The 16,770-nt window shown below is 41.5% G+C and overlaps 1 protein-coding gene across 3 annotated transcripts in view; it reads right to left on the reverse strand.

Moving 5' to 3' along the window:
* CUL2 (cullin 2) overlaps positions 1 to 16,770 on the reverse strand; it is a 98,920-nt gene that overhangs the window by 12,206 nt on the left and 69,944 nt on the right. For 2 of the 3 annotated variants that reach the window (XM_054020954.1, XM_054020955.1), the window contains exons 17-19: positions 8,597 to 8,663; positions 6,509 to 6,711; positions 1,467 to 1,568 (exon numbers count right to left, since the gene is read on the reverse strand). In XM_054020954.1, the coding sequence (XP_053876929.1) occupies positions 1,467 to 1,568; positions 6,509 to 6,711; positions 8,597 to 8,663 (372 nt within the window). The remainder of the gene's footprint in view (positions 1 to 1,466; positions 1,569 to 6,508; positions 6,712 to 8,596; positions 8,664 to 16,770) is intronic. The other variant, XM_054020956.1, reaches the window with a different exon arrangement.

Here is a 16,770-nt window from a genome sequence, read left to right on the forward strand (position 1 = left end):
AAGGCAAACTAGGCGATTACCTAGGGCACCAAGATTTGGGGTCGCCAAAAAGCAGTGCCCTCAATTTTTTTTTTTTACAGCGTTCCTACGCCCCTTCCCCGAGCGTGCGGTCGCCGCTCCACTTCTCCCACCTCCCAGGCTTGCAGTGCCAATCAGCTGTTTGGCGCCGCAAGCCTAGGAGGGGAGGAGAATTAGAGCGGGAGCGGCATGCTCAGGGAGGAGGTGGAGCAGAGGTGAGCTGGGGTGGGGAGCTGCTGCACGGCTCCCCGGGGGGGGCGGGAGCTGCCGTGGGGGGAAGGGGCGCCTCAGGGCGGAGGGGGGAGCTGCCACGGGGTGGGGTGGGGTGGGAAGGGGCACCTCAGGGAGGAAGGGGGGGCGCAAGGTGGAAGTTTTGCCTAGGGCGCGTAACTTCCTTGCACCGGCCCTGCCTACTGATATATTCTAGACAAAGCGATCTCCCTTTTCCATCTGTAAATAAGGACAATAATTGTGGCAACTGATGGACTTTGGAGAATGTTAACTAGCAAGTTTTCTCAGAAGGAGCAAAGAGATGCAGCCTTTTTGGTTTGTCAACACTATCTGGCTATATACAATATCTGAGTCTGGGGAATAAGATGGCTCTTGCATAAGGCTAGGATATCTTTATTAGCAGTATCTGAATTAGCTAAGCCTCTGAACATTGGTTAGGCAATAAAACACATCAAGGAGTGCATTAATGGGCTAATGGTGCTTGCTTTAGGTGGACGGTGAGGCATGTACACTTTCAACCAACCATCTGAGAAGTGCACTTATAGCTTACTAATGCACATCTTATGGGAGCTTATTCATATCAGAACATGGCTCATGATTCTAAATTCAACTTCTGGGGTAATTTTTTCCACCAGAGAAAACAGTTCCCGGTAAAGAAAGAACAACAGGGGAAAGTTTATACTTTTTTTTTTTTTTTAAACACTACCTTAAAAATGTTTTATTGATACTTGAATTTTTTAAAAAAAATTCTCTTTCCTTCTTTGGTCTTGGGACTCAGAACCTCACCTCCCTTCTCCCATGAACCCAGCTGCCCTTTCCAATAACCATGTTAGACTTTCAGTTTGTACTGAAAATAGTAAATTGGGATTCCAAATTAGTTTTTTCCCCAATAGTAAGTGGTCCTCTGGCCACAAACTGCTGATGAAAGGGCAGTCAGTTCCACAGGGGACAAGAGGAGAGTTTCCCCTCCCTTCATATTTTCTGCCCACAGCTCTTCTGCCAGCCCCAGTCATCCTTCTTTCCCTCTGTAAAGCCTTATGTCCACACAAACCTTGCACTTGTTTAACTAATATATTTTTAATGGATGTTGTTTAAAACCCTTTGTAGATACACTTGCATCTGTTTACACCAGACTTGCATTAATTTAGATGAAGTCATTTTTAAATAACGCTTTTATTAAACGGTTGACTTTTTTATATATATTGAAAAATACTTGCCTGTGGTGTGTCTTTCTGCATTGATGTGGTAATTTTAAATTTTGTTCGTTTACTACTGAAGTTCATATTTAATGAAAAAGTAGACTCTGCTTCTATATCTTCCTGCAATATAAAAAAGCATTTGTGTATTTTAACATTCATAAATGTTGCCAAAAAGCATAAGCAGCATACACATTTTTTAAGGACCGCTAACAATTTATGGGGAAAATTAAAACACCTAAATAGGACTCTGACCGTGCATATGAGGAGTCTATTGCACCTTATTAAAGTTTTGAAATTCTAAAGATCCATTTGAACGGAGTTCAACTTTTCTCATGCTACAGCTTATTTGGGCTGGAAAGTCAGATTATTTTAGAACCAAAATAAACAGAAAGAACGCTACCATATATAAAAACAGTATTAATCAGTTCAAACAATGAAAGTAATTTTTTTCTATTACTGAAACTACTTGTTTTAGTATTTCTAAAATACAATTTGGAGAGACTTTTTTGAGAACACATAGTGCATTTAAGCCAAGAGAGGAGACTAGGATTTCCATTTATCTACAGAAGAGTTTTGGGGAGATTGACTGTGGAAAATAAAGCTTTCTATATATTGCATGGTTTGCTTGCATAACAAAGAAATTAACACCTACAACATTTTTATAGTTGTAGTGTACATGGTGATCCAACTATGGGTTCTCCCATCATTCTAACCCTAGATCTTTCCAAAAAAACGTATCTGTTTTTATCCCCTCCAGGCTGGATAGCCATGCTAGCTGTTCACTGTGCTCTGGAGACAATGCGTCTCTAAACTGGCCAGAAGGATGACATGTAGCATGAGCACCTATCTTCTTTACCAGTTTCCAATCAAGTAATCTGTACAAATACTACCAATTCTCCAGCCACAGGAAAATGGCAAGTTACTGGGCTCCTTCATAGAGTACTTTGGAATACTGCCTAGCCACTGGCTGGCTCACATGCCAGTATTTAGAACACAGGAAGTTAAGCATGTCATTCGATAAATATTAGATAGCCATTTTAATTTCACATTCTACAAGAAATCTAGCTTATTAAATTAATTTTTTTGCCACTGAGGCACAGTGTGGGAAATATAGTAAAGGTTAAGGATCAGCAGTTACAAGCAATATAGCATATCAAAAACTACACAGTTTAAGCACAATGCTAAATATAAATCAGAACAAAAATACAATCTAGCCAAAAAGCCACTAGGAAGAAAATTATTAGATTGAACCAGTGAATCTATCACCAAGGGGGGGAAAAGTTAATTTCCTGGCTTTTTGAACTTGAACAGAAAGGAAGTATGTTATGTAACATACGTTGTGCTTTGCATTTTCTTTCCTAACTGCTGTTCAGGCCTTGGCTACACTCGTGGATTCACAGCGCTGCCGAGTGTAGTCGTGCCGCCAGCGCTGCGAGAGCTCTCTCACAGCGCTGCAAGTACTCCACCTCTCCGAGGGGAATAGCTTGCAGCGCTGCGAGCGAGCGTGCCGCACTGCAGGCACTGATTACACTGGCGCTTTACAGCGCTGCACTCGCTGCGCTTGGGGGGTGTGTGTGTGTTTTTTCACACCCATGAGAGCAGCAAGTGCAGCGCTGTGAATTGCCAGTGTAGCCAAGGCCCCAGATATTCAGGTTCAGATATTGGTAAACTATTTGCAAAACAGAAGTAGGTGCATTTCACTGTTTCAGCACCCTGGAGTTCACCAACTTAGTAATAATAAGTAAGCTGATTGAATGTGCACAGCTCAGCTTTTTCTTTGTTTGGTGGTGTGAAAGGAAGTCATAATTAGTACAGGTATTTTGGTCAATGAACCCTCTAGCTAAAGGACAGATGCATACAAAAGTAAACATAACCAGAAGGAAAAATTACAAAGCTATTGTATTCCCCTTCCAGTCAGAAGTGATGTTAAAAAGATATCTTTTTAGTTAGTGGGCATAAAGTATCAATTGGAGGTTCCAGAAACAGGAAATTATGAGAAGTATTATACATGAAAATTAGAGATAGAAAAGACCAATTAGATCAGGGATTCTCAACCTTTTTCTTTCTGAGGCTCCCCCAACATGCTATAAAAACTCCACGGCCCACTGTACCACAACAACTAGTTTTCTGCATATAAAAGCCAGGACTGGCATTAGGGGATAGCAAGCAGTGCAATTGCCTGGGGCACGCAGGAAGCTAGGTTGCTCAGGCTTTGGCTTCAGTCCCAGGTGAGAGGGCTCAGAGCCCCATGCTTCAGCTCCATGCACTGGGACTTCAGCTTTCTGCCCTAAGCCCTAGTGAGTCTAACACTGGCCCTGCTTGGCAAACCCCCTGACACCTGCTCATGCCCCCCCTCCCCCTCCAGGGGTCCCCGGACCTCTGGTTGAGAACCACTGCATTATATGATCTCGTCCAGCACCTATCATGGTAGAACACTCTCATGACAGAACACGTATCAGATAGTAAATATAGCATTTCTCTCATATATGCTACCTATTTTTTGCAAGCCTTTGGTACCTTCAACAAAAAACATTTCATGGACTACTTTATTCTAAGGATCAGAGGGGTAGCCGTGTTAGTCTGGATCTGTAAAAAGCAACAGAGAGTCCTGTGGCACCTTTAAGACGAACAGATGTACAGGAGCATAAGCTTCTGTACATCTGTTCGTCTTAAAGGTGCCACAGGACTCTCTCTGTTGCTTTATTCTAAGGGTATGTCTACACTATGAAATTAAGTCGATTTTATAGAAGTCCATTTTTTAGAATTCGACTTTATACAGTCTATTGCATACGTCCACACTAAGCGCATTTAGTCGGCGGAGTGCGTCCTCACTACCGCGGCTAGCATCAACTTACAGACCGGTGCACTGTGGGTAGCTATCCCACAGTTCCCACAGTCTCCGCTGCCCATTGAAATTCTGGGTTAAGCTCCCAATGCCTGATGGAGCAAAAACTTTGTCGCGGGTGGTTTTGGGTACATGTTGTCAGGCCCCCCCTCCCTCCCTCCTTCCATGAAAGCAACGGCAGACAATCGTTTTGTGCCTTTTTTCCGGGGTCCTGTCTGCCGGACCTGCTCAGGCCACTGCCTGCCTAGATAATTGGAACCCCAGGCAGGCAGTGGCCTGAGCGGAGCCGGTGCTCTGGGGCTCCGTCAGCCGGGGTCCCGCTCAGCTGGCAGACCTTGGTGAGGTCGATCAGGGGTGCCTGGACAGACATGGCTATCCTCCTCTTAGAGTACTGAATGGGAGTGACTCCAGGTCATTCTCTTCTTTAAGTTTCGTCTCATGGAGATTCAGTCCTGCCTGTAATATCATGCGAGCTGGAGGCTTCTGCCTCAGGTTGCTCTCTCAGCTGGCAGTACCGCGTGATCGTACCTACCCCAGCCTGCACCTTGCTCCCATGGCTCATGAAGCCTGGACAGTAGTAAGGAGCAGTTCAACTTGTGGAATGACAAATCCAGAATGAAGGATTGCACTCTATGGGCCACGGTAAGCTTATTTCAGAATCCTAGATAGTATTTAGTCCCTATAAAAGGCTTCATGAAAATTTCCCCCCACCCCTAACAAAAACGTTAATCTATCAGAACAGTTGAAAGGGTAAGGAACTTTAACTTAGAGAGAGCTTCCATAGTATTTAATTCATAATTCAAAGTAAAATTTCACAGCACGGTCTGTTCTAAGACTAAAAATGCAGAAGGGGAATCAGAAAAAGGAACAGTGACCTGTTTCCACCCGGTTTCGCGTGTTAGGTGAACGTGATCACCACACTATGGGGCTTCTCTTTTTTTGCCACAGACTTTGCCGAATGCACAGGAATGTTTTCTCTAGCTACAGAAGCTACCCAATGCAATGTCTATATCTATGGCCTTCTTGCTCACAAAGTGGTCATGCTCCCGCCCAAGACTGACACAGCAGGGTGCGCATGTGACACAGCGACCTGTCTTGGACAGGATCGCTAGTGAGGCATGATACTTTTGCTGTTAAGCAAACACAGCAATTCTTTCCTGTCCTCTGCCACTGAATGCCTCCATGCATTACACTGTGCCCTATTAGTGCGGGAGGACTGCATGAGCTCGGAAAACAGGTCATCGCGAGTGCAGTTTTTTTGCCTTCTAATCTGCGATAACCTCAGGGACAGAGATGATAGGGGGAGCGTAGAAACATTCTGGGGGGACTGCATGGTCACCTGTGCTGCTGAGTTCACCATGCTGACCAAACAGGAAATGAAATTCAAAAGTTCCCGGGGCTTTTCCTGTGTATCTGGCTAGTGCACCTGAGTTCAAAGTACTGTCCAGAGCGGTCACAATGGAGCATTCTGGGATAGCTCCTGGAGGTCAATACCGTCGAATCCACACTACCCCAAATTAGACCCGGCGATGTCTATTTCAGTGCTAATCCTCTTGTCGGGGAGGAGTACAGAAATCAATTTTAAGAGCCCTTTAAGTCGACAAAAATGGCTTCGCCATGTGGATGGGTGCAGGGTTAAATCGATCGAATGCTGCTAAATTCGACGTAAACTCGTATTGTAGACCACGGCTAAGACTTTAAGAGACAATACTGAACAAGTAGTTTGGTCCCAGGATCTGGTCAGTGCCTTTGCACTCCCTCCATCCCAGGCCACAACAACTATTCTTTACTCCAAAATCAGCCTGGCTCTAGTGGAGCTATGCTTACCGAGTTTTCACTGATAGTCATTGCCTCTGAAGCCATAAAGGGAAGATTTTGCACACAAAAGGGGCTCAGCAGAAAAAATAATACTGCCTCAGCTGTATTACCTTTTCAGCAGATCCCGCTGGCATACAGCCAGTGTAAGGAATTTGGATACCATGTCTGTTAGTCTATCCTCCCCACTGGTTATTCCATCCAGAGGTGGCTGCTCATGCCTTCCCCAAAGGGATCTGAGAACAGGCATAGGGGACAATAACATGGATCTAAGTGAAGGGCAAGCACTTTTTTTTTTTTTTTTTTAAAACAAAAACAAAACAAAACAAACATCATGAGAAGATAGAAACAAACCATGACTGGAAATGTTACACATTCTCTTTGTGATGTTACAACATACCTTGTCTAAGTCATGGTTGATCATTTTGACATCAAGTAACGATTTGATGGTTTTTGTCAGTTCCTTCTCATTCATCTGTGTGCTATCCTGAAGCTCTTTATAACTGACAGTTTCACTGTTGTTGAAGGCAAGCAGTACTGCCATTTGGTATGTTGTGACCATGGCTACATAAGGTTTACACAAATAGTTCATTTTTACTTCACCTGTAGTAGTAATAATAATAATAATAATAATAATAATAGTTTCATAAACTGGTATAATAAGTTTGCAATTATGTTGTAAAGTCATAAGACTTGATTATTACAAGCTGTATGTGCAGTCCTGGACACAAGGTACTATAGATGTGCATACAAATCAGGGATTTGCACTTGTACACATGGCTATATGGGTGTTAATCTAGCGGTGTGTGGGTGCATACCCAGTTTGTGTAGTCATTTTTGTATGTGTGTATGCAAACAGATCAATGGACTTATTAGCTAAAAATTCAGGTCAACAATGTATGCTATAGGTGTGCAATATGTTTTAGAGATGAAGTGAAGCCTGCTAATATTGCACTTGGACATGGCAGAATTTCATTTATAGTAATGAAGAAAGTGAATCCCAAATAGTTTCAGTGCATTACAATATTAAAATTGCAGTTAACGTTGGCTTACAGTAAAGATGCTTAGTGGAAAAAAGAGAAATTTCTACAATGGGTGTTTTCTGAATATTATAAGTTTCTTTACATTTCCCTTGGAAAAAAATAAGCACAGGAGAGAACTACCTGAGAACTTGTTGGGGGAGGGTAGAGGTAGACTAATGGGGATCCTCAGCTGTCATGCCAGTGCATGTATTTGAATATGCAATGCACTGCTGTGTGCTACTCTGATTTCATCATTCACCTTTAAAAAATAAGCTATGGTGCTCAATTATTAAGGAACCATTACTGAATGGTTTACTGAACTATTGGAAATATAATGCAAATGATTGATATTAAAATCATTGCTTAATTAATGCTACAAATCAAAGTAGTAGAATTATATAAAATTTAGAATGAGCAGGGAAAAAAGTAAATCAATTTTATGGCTCACAGAACTAATGGATAATAAGCTAAGTTCCCTCTAAGCTGCACAGCCATGCAGCAGGCTATCAAGGGCCACGCAGGAAGGGAGAAGTGCTCCGGCCCAGTCCCCACAGAGCTGCTGCAGCCAGGGAGAGGCGTCTCTCAGCCGGCCCAAAGCTGCTGCGGTGAGAGAGGGCTGGGGTGAGTCCTCTCTCCCCACTGCAACCCTGTGGCAGCCTGTAGTGCAACCCCCTCATCTCCGGCCCCACCCCAGAGCCCTCACCCCCCGCACCTCAACCCTCTGCCTCAGCCCTGAGCCCCCACCCGCATCCCGAACCCCTCACTTGGCCCGCCCCGCACCCAAACTCTCTGCCCAAGCCCTGAGCCCCATCCCACACTCCGAACCCTCGGCCCCACCCCTGCCACACATCACTTCCATATTGGTGCACATAACAAAATTAATTCTGCACACGGACATAAAAAATGAGAGGGAACACTGATAATAACAATATATATATTTTTGAAACGGCTTCCTCCTAGTTGTGAATCACAGAGCTGAACCTCATGCAACAGGCAAGAGAAGCCAATTTATTACTAATTTTTTTTAAATGGTAGCTGGCAATTTAACTTAAACTGGTCTCACTTAAAACTTTTATACCCATGTTAAGCTAAAAGGCCAAGTAGTATAGAGCACTTAGCTGGTTGAAGGTCAGCTCATTGGTTAAAAACCCAGAAGTTCTGCCATGGACTTTTAAAGCCTATAATATACATCAAATTTTTTTAAACCATTAATTGGATGTAATTAAGTATATGCATAAAATGTAGATTATAAAAGATTAATTAAGAAATGCTGCTTGAGATAAGGGCAAAACCATGTTAATATACCTATGAATGTAAAAATGGCCAAATGGCTTTATAAAAAACTTTGTTCCAAATTGGAAAGGAGTTTAGGTAAATGTAGAACAGAAAATTATTTATTGCCTGTTATGTGAAGGATGTGTTATTTTGTAAATTTTCAGTACATCAGAAATATACATTTATTTTACCTGTACAAAGATAATGTAACCAAGTAAGCTTCCTCCCACTGAAGTGCTGACTGTAAAATAATTCAAACTGTAAAACAAAAGTCATCTTCAGTTAAATCACTTATAACCTTAATAATTCATTGTCACGCTACTACCATAGCAGTAGAGAAGAAATACTAATTTAATATTCAGCATTTTGTACCTACACATTTAAAAATACTACACAGTATTTCTTCATATACTGACAAGATGTAAGTTAAAAAAATTGAGTTTTTAGTTTTGACTAAAATGTCTTAGCCAAACATGTTTAAATCTACATATTATATTTTGAAACCTAAGACTTTAGAGACTGAATATGTCAGAGATGACACCAAGAAATCATCATATGAATTAACAATCAATGCTGTAGCTCAGTATTGTTCAAATACAAGTGCTGTCAATATTGATCCCAAAAGAATAATTGATAAAATTTGTATAACAATTATCATATTTACTATTATTATAGTATTAATTAGGGTATTCAAAGTGCATTACTACTATTACTGTTGTTACATTGTCACTTCTATCATCATATGCACAGTATAATTATATTTGTAACCTTTCCTTTGATGCAATCATAATCCTTTATACACTAATTTTGATCCACTGTTTCAATCAAATTAGAAAACCCGCTTTACCTGTGTTTTGATATAATTTAGCTAGATCTAGATGTTTTCATGGATGTTGCTATTAAAGTGAATCATATATAATGATTACATATTATGATATATACACATTATTTATGGTGCTGCACAAATATGGAAACAATCTAGATTAACATCTGAGAATAACTTGCATCAATAAAGAAATGTAAAAGATACTTCAGGAAATGGACTATAACATCATGTACTAACCTTACTGCTTACTCATAATACACATGATTTAATAAACCACATTAATGTTTTAAATTTCTCAGGTATGAAAATTCGAATAAACAAGGGATTTTCAACACAAATTAAGAGGTCTAGAAATGCAGATCAAGAAAGTTCCATACAATTAATTTATTTTACATTAAATTTATTCTAATTTCAGAAATTTATTGTGCACTACAAGTATGTACCCATTTTTATGTTACCTATTTATTTTAATAAATTAAAGGAAGTGGGTGCTTAAAGAAGTGTTATTGTTAGAAAAAGCAGCTTTTATTTAATTCCCCAACCTCAGGGGTGATGACTTCTCAGAGCATAGCCCACTGGCAGCCAGAGATTACAAAAGAATAAAAGCTCAGAAGAACAATTATTTTCTCTTAATGATTTCTTTGAAGCTGTTTTGAGCTAGCTCTAAAGAGATTTTGTATCTTCCTGAAGTAAGCAAAATTAGTTGTAAGATTCTACTGACTAAATAAAATCAAAAGAAGAATGCACCATATTTTGATTTACACAACTCTAAATTGCATAAGAAAGTCAGAAATACAAGTAAAAGCTGTAGCTAACATTTAATTCTGCTTATCTGCAAGAAAAAAAAAAGGACGAAGTCTAGTAGCAACATGGCCATCAGATAATCCCCTCATTATTATTCACAACAGGGGTCCAACAAGCCACAGAGATATACGACCCTTAAAAAGCAAACAGTGTCCTTCAAAAGCATCAAGGGTGGATTGAATTCCCCTTTACTGTTGCATTGGCCAGCCTGTGTGGATCATATTAGTATTGTTTCACTTTGCAAACAGTTAAAAATTAAATTTCAACATCCCAGTGAGAGTTAAACTAAGTCCCAAAATTAATTTTCAAAGCACAAGAATGCTACAATTTTCCATAAGAGGCATTAAAAAGGAAGAGCAAGATATGAGCACAGTGAATTTCTGAATAATTCCGTAATGTAACTGAAGCCTACATCCCCCTGAAGTAGGCACTTTTAAGAGTATTTGTATTAGGCTATTTTGACTAAATATGACTAACATATTTAAGTTATTTAGAGAACCCTGTCAAATGTTTTTAAACATGTAATAAAAAAGAATTGGTTCTAACTCTTTTTAAATAGGTTACTTTTTAATTTTTTTTTTTCCTGGAAAGCAAAAAACACTTGGCAATCCAGTTTCCTCTCTTCTCCTTCACTACTTACATTTTATATCATTACATTTGCTGCTATCGTGTTTTACTAGACATGTGCTTACTGTTGATGAGCCAACAAAGGCATTATGTAAGCAGATTAGCTCTTATCAAAAGTAAGGGCCTCATTTCTTTCTACTAGGCTGACAAATTGAGCAGGACTAACCATCACCAAGTGCAGATAGTGCAATCACACCCACTCCACCCCAGTTTTCAGAGGTGTCTCTGTGGAAGCAAGGTTAAAGTGCAAGCAAATTTCACTACTATTTTGATGTTTATAGAGAGTAATATGATCTCAGGCCTGCCACAACGGAGTTATCAAGATCTAATTGCCAAGATTATTAAAAATGAGTAGTGACTGTGGGTGCTTCAATTTCTGGATGTCCTCACTGAATTTGAAGGTGTCTGATTTTCATGAAGTGCTGAATACCCACCACTTGTAAAATAGTCTCCTTTTTAAGGGACATCAAACTAGACACCCAAAAACTGAAGCACTTAAAATCATCAGTCTCTTGAAAAATCGCTGAAGAATATTCTTCAACACACTGATAATCTTGTTCATGTCTTCCTCCGTTATGTTTTTACATACATTTTAGTGCTTGTGAAAGGTGTCACATTGAGAGCTCTGGAAACTGATTTTTGGTGCGACTATTTTAAGACATTTTATTCCCCTTAAAACCTATAAACAGACTACATTCAAAACTTTTTGCTTAAACAACCCTTTCAGCGGACAGGGGGCTGCAGACGGGAATTTGACAGAGGGAGGTTTACGATGGTTAGGAAGACCCGCAACACCTGTGCCAGCACTGCTTCTGTCTCCTCCACCTGTGCCTGTAGCCAGACAGAGCGCCTGAGCATGGATGCTTCTACCCAGATCCTGGTGTGGTTTTGCAGAGACTGTAACTTGCAATTTCCACTTACTGATATCCAGGCTGGGGGGACCATCCAATGTGAGAGGTGCCTGCTGGTGGAATCTCTCAGACCGCAGGTGGGAGAGCAACAGGAGGAGGTGGCTAGGTTGAGGAGCATCCGAATCCACGAGCAATTCCTTGACAGTGTCCATGTGGAGACAGCTGAGGTAGCTGTCCCAGTACACAGGACTGCTGATACACCACTGGTGAAGGAGGAGATGGCTCAGGGTGGACACTGGCAGCTGGTTACTTCTGGCAGCAGGCAACGCTCCACCCCTGCTCCGAACCCTCCTGCCATGGTAATAGGTAACTGTTATGCTCTTCTTGATACAGGAAAGAAGGAATCACCCCCTACAGTAAAGGAGGAGAAGCCTCATACCCTAAGGCTGGGAGGTTTGCTGCCACCACTGCGAATAGGAAACGTAGGGTAGTGGTGGTCGGAGACTCTCTGCTGAGGGGGACGGAGGCGCCCATCTGTCGCCCTGACATTTCATCTCGGGAGGTATGCTGCCTGCCGGGAGCCCGTATCCGAGACGTTACGGAGGCATTGTCGAGGATTATCCAGCCCTCTGACTACTACCCCATGCTACTCATCCATGTGGGCACGAATGATACTGCGCGGTGTGACACTGAGCGGATCAAGAGTGACTACAGGGCTCTGGGAGTACGGGTGAAGGAGTTTGGAGTGCAGGTGGTATTCTCTTCGATTCTTCCTGTCAAAGGTAGGGGCCTGGGCAGAGACAGATGCATCATGGAGGTGAATGCCTGGCTGCGAAGATGGTGTCACCAGGAGGGCTTTGGCTTCCTAGACCACGGGATGCTATTCGAGGAAGGACTGCTAGGCAGAGATGGCGTTCACCTTTCGAGGAGGGGAAAGACCCTATTTGGACACAGACTGGCTAACCTAGTGAGGAGGGCTTTAAACTAGGTTCGACGGGGACAGGTGAGCAAAGCCCACAGGTAAGTGGGGTCGGAAACGAGAGGGAGCGTGGGCTATATTGGCAGAGAGAAAGGAGGGTCAGGACAAAACTGGGAGGAAAGATCAAACCAGGATCTTAGCTGCCTATACACAAATGCGAGAAGTATGGGTAATAAGCAGGAAGAACTGGAAGTGCTAACAAATAAATACAACTATGACATTGTTGGCATCACTGAAACTTGGTGGGATGATACACGATTGGAATGTTGGTGTGGATAGGTACAGCTTGCTCAGGAAGGATAGACGGGGAAAAGGGAGGAGGTGTTGCCTTATATATTAAAAATTTACACACTTGGACTGAGGTAGAGATGGACATAGGAGACGGAAGTGTTGAGAGTCTCTGGGTTAGGCTAAAAGGGATAAAAAACAAGGAAGATGTCATGCTAGGAGTCTACTACAGGCCACCTAACCAGGTGGAAGAGGTGGATGAGGCTTTTTTTAAGCAACTAACAAAATCATCCAAAGCCCAAGATTTGGTGGTGATGGGGGACTTCAACTATCCGGATATATGTTGGGAAAATAACACAGCAGGGCACAGATATCCAACAAATTCTTGGACTGCATTGCAGGCAACTTTTTATTTCAGAAGGTTGAAAAAGCTACTCGGGGGGAAGCTGTTCTAGACTTGATTTTAACAAATAGGGAGGAACTCGTTGAGAATTTGAAAGTAGAAGGCATCCTGGGTGAAAGTGATCATAAAATCATAGAGTTTGCAATTCTAAGGAAGAGTAGAAGGGAGAACAGCAAAATAGAGACAATGGATTTCAGGAAGGCAGATTTTGGTAAGCTCAGAGAGCTGATAGGTAAGGTCCCATGGGAATCAAGACTGAGGGGAAAAACAACTGAAGAGAGTTGGCAGTTTTTCAAAGGAACACTATTAAGGGCCCAAAAGCAAGCTATTCTGCTGGTTAGGAAAGATAGAAAATGTGGCAAAAGACCACCTTGGCTTAACCACGAGATCTTGCATGATCTAAAAAATAAAAAGGAGTCATATAAAAAATGGAAACTAGGACAGATTACAAAGGATGAATATAGGCAAACAACACAGGAATGCAGGGGCAAGATTAGAAAGGCACAAAATGAGCTCAAACTAGCTACAGGAATAAAGGGAAACAAGAAGACTTTTCATCAATACATTAGAAGCAAGAGGAAGACCAAAGACAGGGTAGGCCCACTGCTTAGTGAAGAGGGAGAAACAGTAACAGGAAACTTGGAAACGGCAGAGATGCTTAATGACTTCTTTGTTTCAGTCTTCACCGAGAAGTCTGAAGGAATGCCTAACATAGTGAATGCTAATGGGAAGGGGGTAGGTTTAGCAGATAAAATAAAAAAAGAACAAGTTAAAAATCACTTAGAAAAGTTAGATGCCTGCAAGTCACCAGGGCCTGATGAAATGCATCCTAGAATACTCAAGGAGCTAATAGAGGAGGTATCTGAGTCTCTAGCTATTATCTTTCGAAAAATCATGGGAACCGGGAGAGATTCCAGAAGATTGGAAAAGGACAAATATAGTGCCCATCTATAAAAAGGGAAATAAAAACAACCCAGGAAACTACAGACCAGTTAGTTTAACTTCTGTGCCCAGGAAGATAATGAAGCAAATAATTAAGGAAATCATCTGCAAACACTTGGAAGGTGGTAAGGTGATAGGGAACAGCCAGCATGGATTTGTGAAGAACAAATCATGTCAAACCAATCTGATAGCTTTCTTTGATAGGATAACGAGCCTTGTGGATAAGGGAGAAGCTGTGGATGTGGTATACCTAGACTTTAGTAAGGCATTTGATACGGTCTCGCATGATATTCTTATCGATAAACTAGGCAAATACAAATTAGATGGGGCTACTATAAGGTGGGTGCATAACTGGCTGGATAACCATACTCAGAGAGTTGTTATTAATGGTTCCAAATCCTGCTGGAAAGGCATAACGAGTGGGGTTCCGCAGGGGTCTGTTTTGGGACTGGCTCTGTTCAATATCTTCATCAATGACTTAGATATTGGCATAGAAAGTATGCTTATTAAGTTTGCAGATGATACCAAACTGGGAGGGATTGCAACTGCTTTGGAGGACAGGATCATAATTCAAAATGATCTGGACAAATTGGAGAAATGGTCTGAGTTAAACAGGATGAAGTTTAACAAAGACAAATGCAAAGTGCTCCACTTAGGAAGAAAAAAATCAGTTTCACACATACAGAATGGGCAGAGACTGTCTAGGAAGGAGTACGGCAGAAAGGGATCTAGGGGTTATAGTGGACCACAAGCTAAATATGAGTCAACAGTGTGATGCTGTTGCAAAAAAAGCAAACATGATTCTGGGATGTATTAACAGGTGTGTTGTGAGCAAGACACGAGAAGTCATTCTTCCGCTCTACTCTGCTCTGGTTAGGCCTCAGCTGGAGTATTGTGTCCAGTTCTGGGCACCGCATTTTAAAAAAGATGCGGAGAAATTGGAAAGGGTCCAGAGAAGAGCAACAAGATTGATTAAAGGTCTTGAGAACATGACCTATGAAGGAAGGCTGAAAGAATTGGGTTTGTTTAGTTTGGAAAAGAGAAGACTGAGAGGGGACATGATAGCAGTTTTCAGGTATTTAAAAGGGTGTCATAAGGAGGAGGGAGAAAACTTGTTCACCTTAGCCTCTAAGGCTAGAACAAGAAGCAATGGGTTTAAACTGCAGCAAGGGAGGTCTAGGTTGGACATTAGGAAAAAGTTCCTAACGGTCAGGGTGGTTAAACACTGGAATAAATTGCCTACGGAGGTTGTGGAATCTCCATCTCTGGAGATATTTAAGAGTAGGTTAGATAAATGTCTATCAGGGATGGTCTAGACAGTATTTGGTCCTGCCATGCAGGCAGGGGACTGGACTCGATGACCTCTCGAGGTCCCATCCAGTCCTAGAATCTATGACATTTCAATATACATTTCTCATGCTCATATTACAAAGCCACACACAGAAAATATACACAAGATGACAAGAGGCCCAAGGGTACAAAGATGTTCACTTAGAAATGAACAAAATGAATGTTTCCTCTTTTCCTTTAAAAAAAAAAAGTCCTTAATAGTATCTTCCCACTATTATGGGACAATTTTGTTCCTCACCTGTAAATTGGTCTTCATATTATATATATATATATACATACATACATACATACACATACATATATACACACATATATACACACACACATACACAATTTGCCAATCCTGGCATTGCTGGGAAGTCTTGAGCATGGCTCTTGTAACTGAGGTGGCTCTCTAGAAGATTCCTGGAATCCAGTTCCCAGTCTAAATAGGCAGTGGGTACTTCATATTACCAGTAGATTCTTCTAAAGCTTAAGCATCCACTTCTAACAGTAATTTCCTATCAATAACAAACAGTAACTTTAAGAAGGGAATAAAGGATTGGTGGATTGTTATATATGAGAAAACCAATTTACAGGTAAGGAACAAATTGCCCATTTCTCACACCATATGCAATCCACCAATCCTGGCACTGCTGGGAATTAGTAAATTGTAAAGAAGAGAATGAGGGAGGGATCTAGGAAGGAAACGAAATATCTTGACTGAAATGAAAAACTAAATTCACAGGGAGTACACATTCCAGAATGGTTCACAGGACCCCTTTGTAATGAACGGACTGCAGGAGAGGTTCCTTAACAGATATATCTTCAAGTTCATTTCTCCTATGGGCTAAAGGTAATTGTAACAAGAAAAGTTAGTTTGATGCTCTGGATAAAGTTAGCAGTTCCACAAAAGCTCAAAAAAAGCAGCTAAACAGCCCAAAAGTTCCTCAAATAGAAGTTGCAACAAGGCTTGCAAAACCAGACTGCATTTCCAACTGTGTATGGGTAGTCCGATCCTTTAGATTGCATGAAGAAATCTAGAAATACAGGGGTGAGACTTCAGTAGATTCTTCCTTAGAGATACTCCAAGCTCCTTGTGCCACTGTCTAAACCTGAAATTTTGCTGGAACTTTTTCTCAAAAACAGATAAACCTAAAGGCAGTCCCTTGACTGAGCCTTTGTTACAGCTGATGCCAGGCTTCAAATATGGATCAGATACATTGGTAAGTCTTAGTTCTAATATTTTATCTACTTTCAGGATACTGCCCAGCAAAAGTCCAAAAGTCTCAGCCTCTCGTTTCCCGGCTGAAAGGGACAAGAAGAGCAGGGCTTAAAGTCTGGTGACCAAGGGAGGCATACCTTGTCACCAGGGA

The sequence above is a fragment of the Malaclemys terrapin genome, chromosome 2 (genome assembly GCF_027887155.1).
Source record: "Malaclemys terrapin pileata isolate rMalTer1 chromosome 2, rMalTer1.hap1, whole genome shotgun sequence".
Lineage (NCBI taxonomy): Eukaryota > Metazoa > Chordata > Testudines > Emydidae > Malaclemys > Malaclemys terrapin.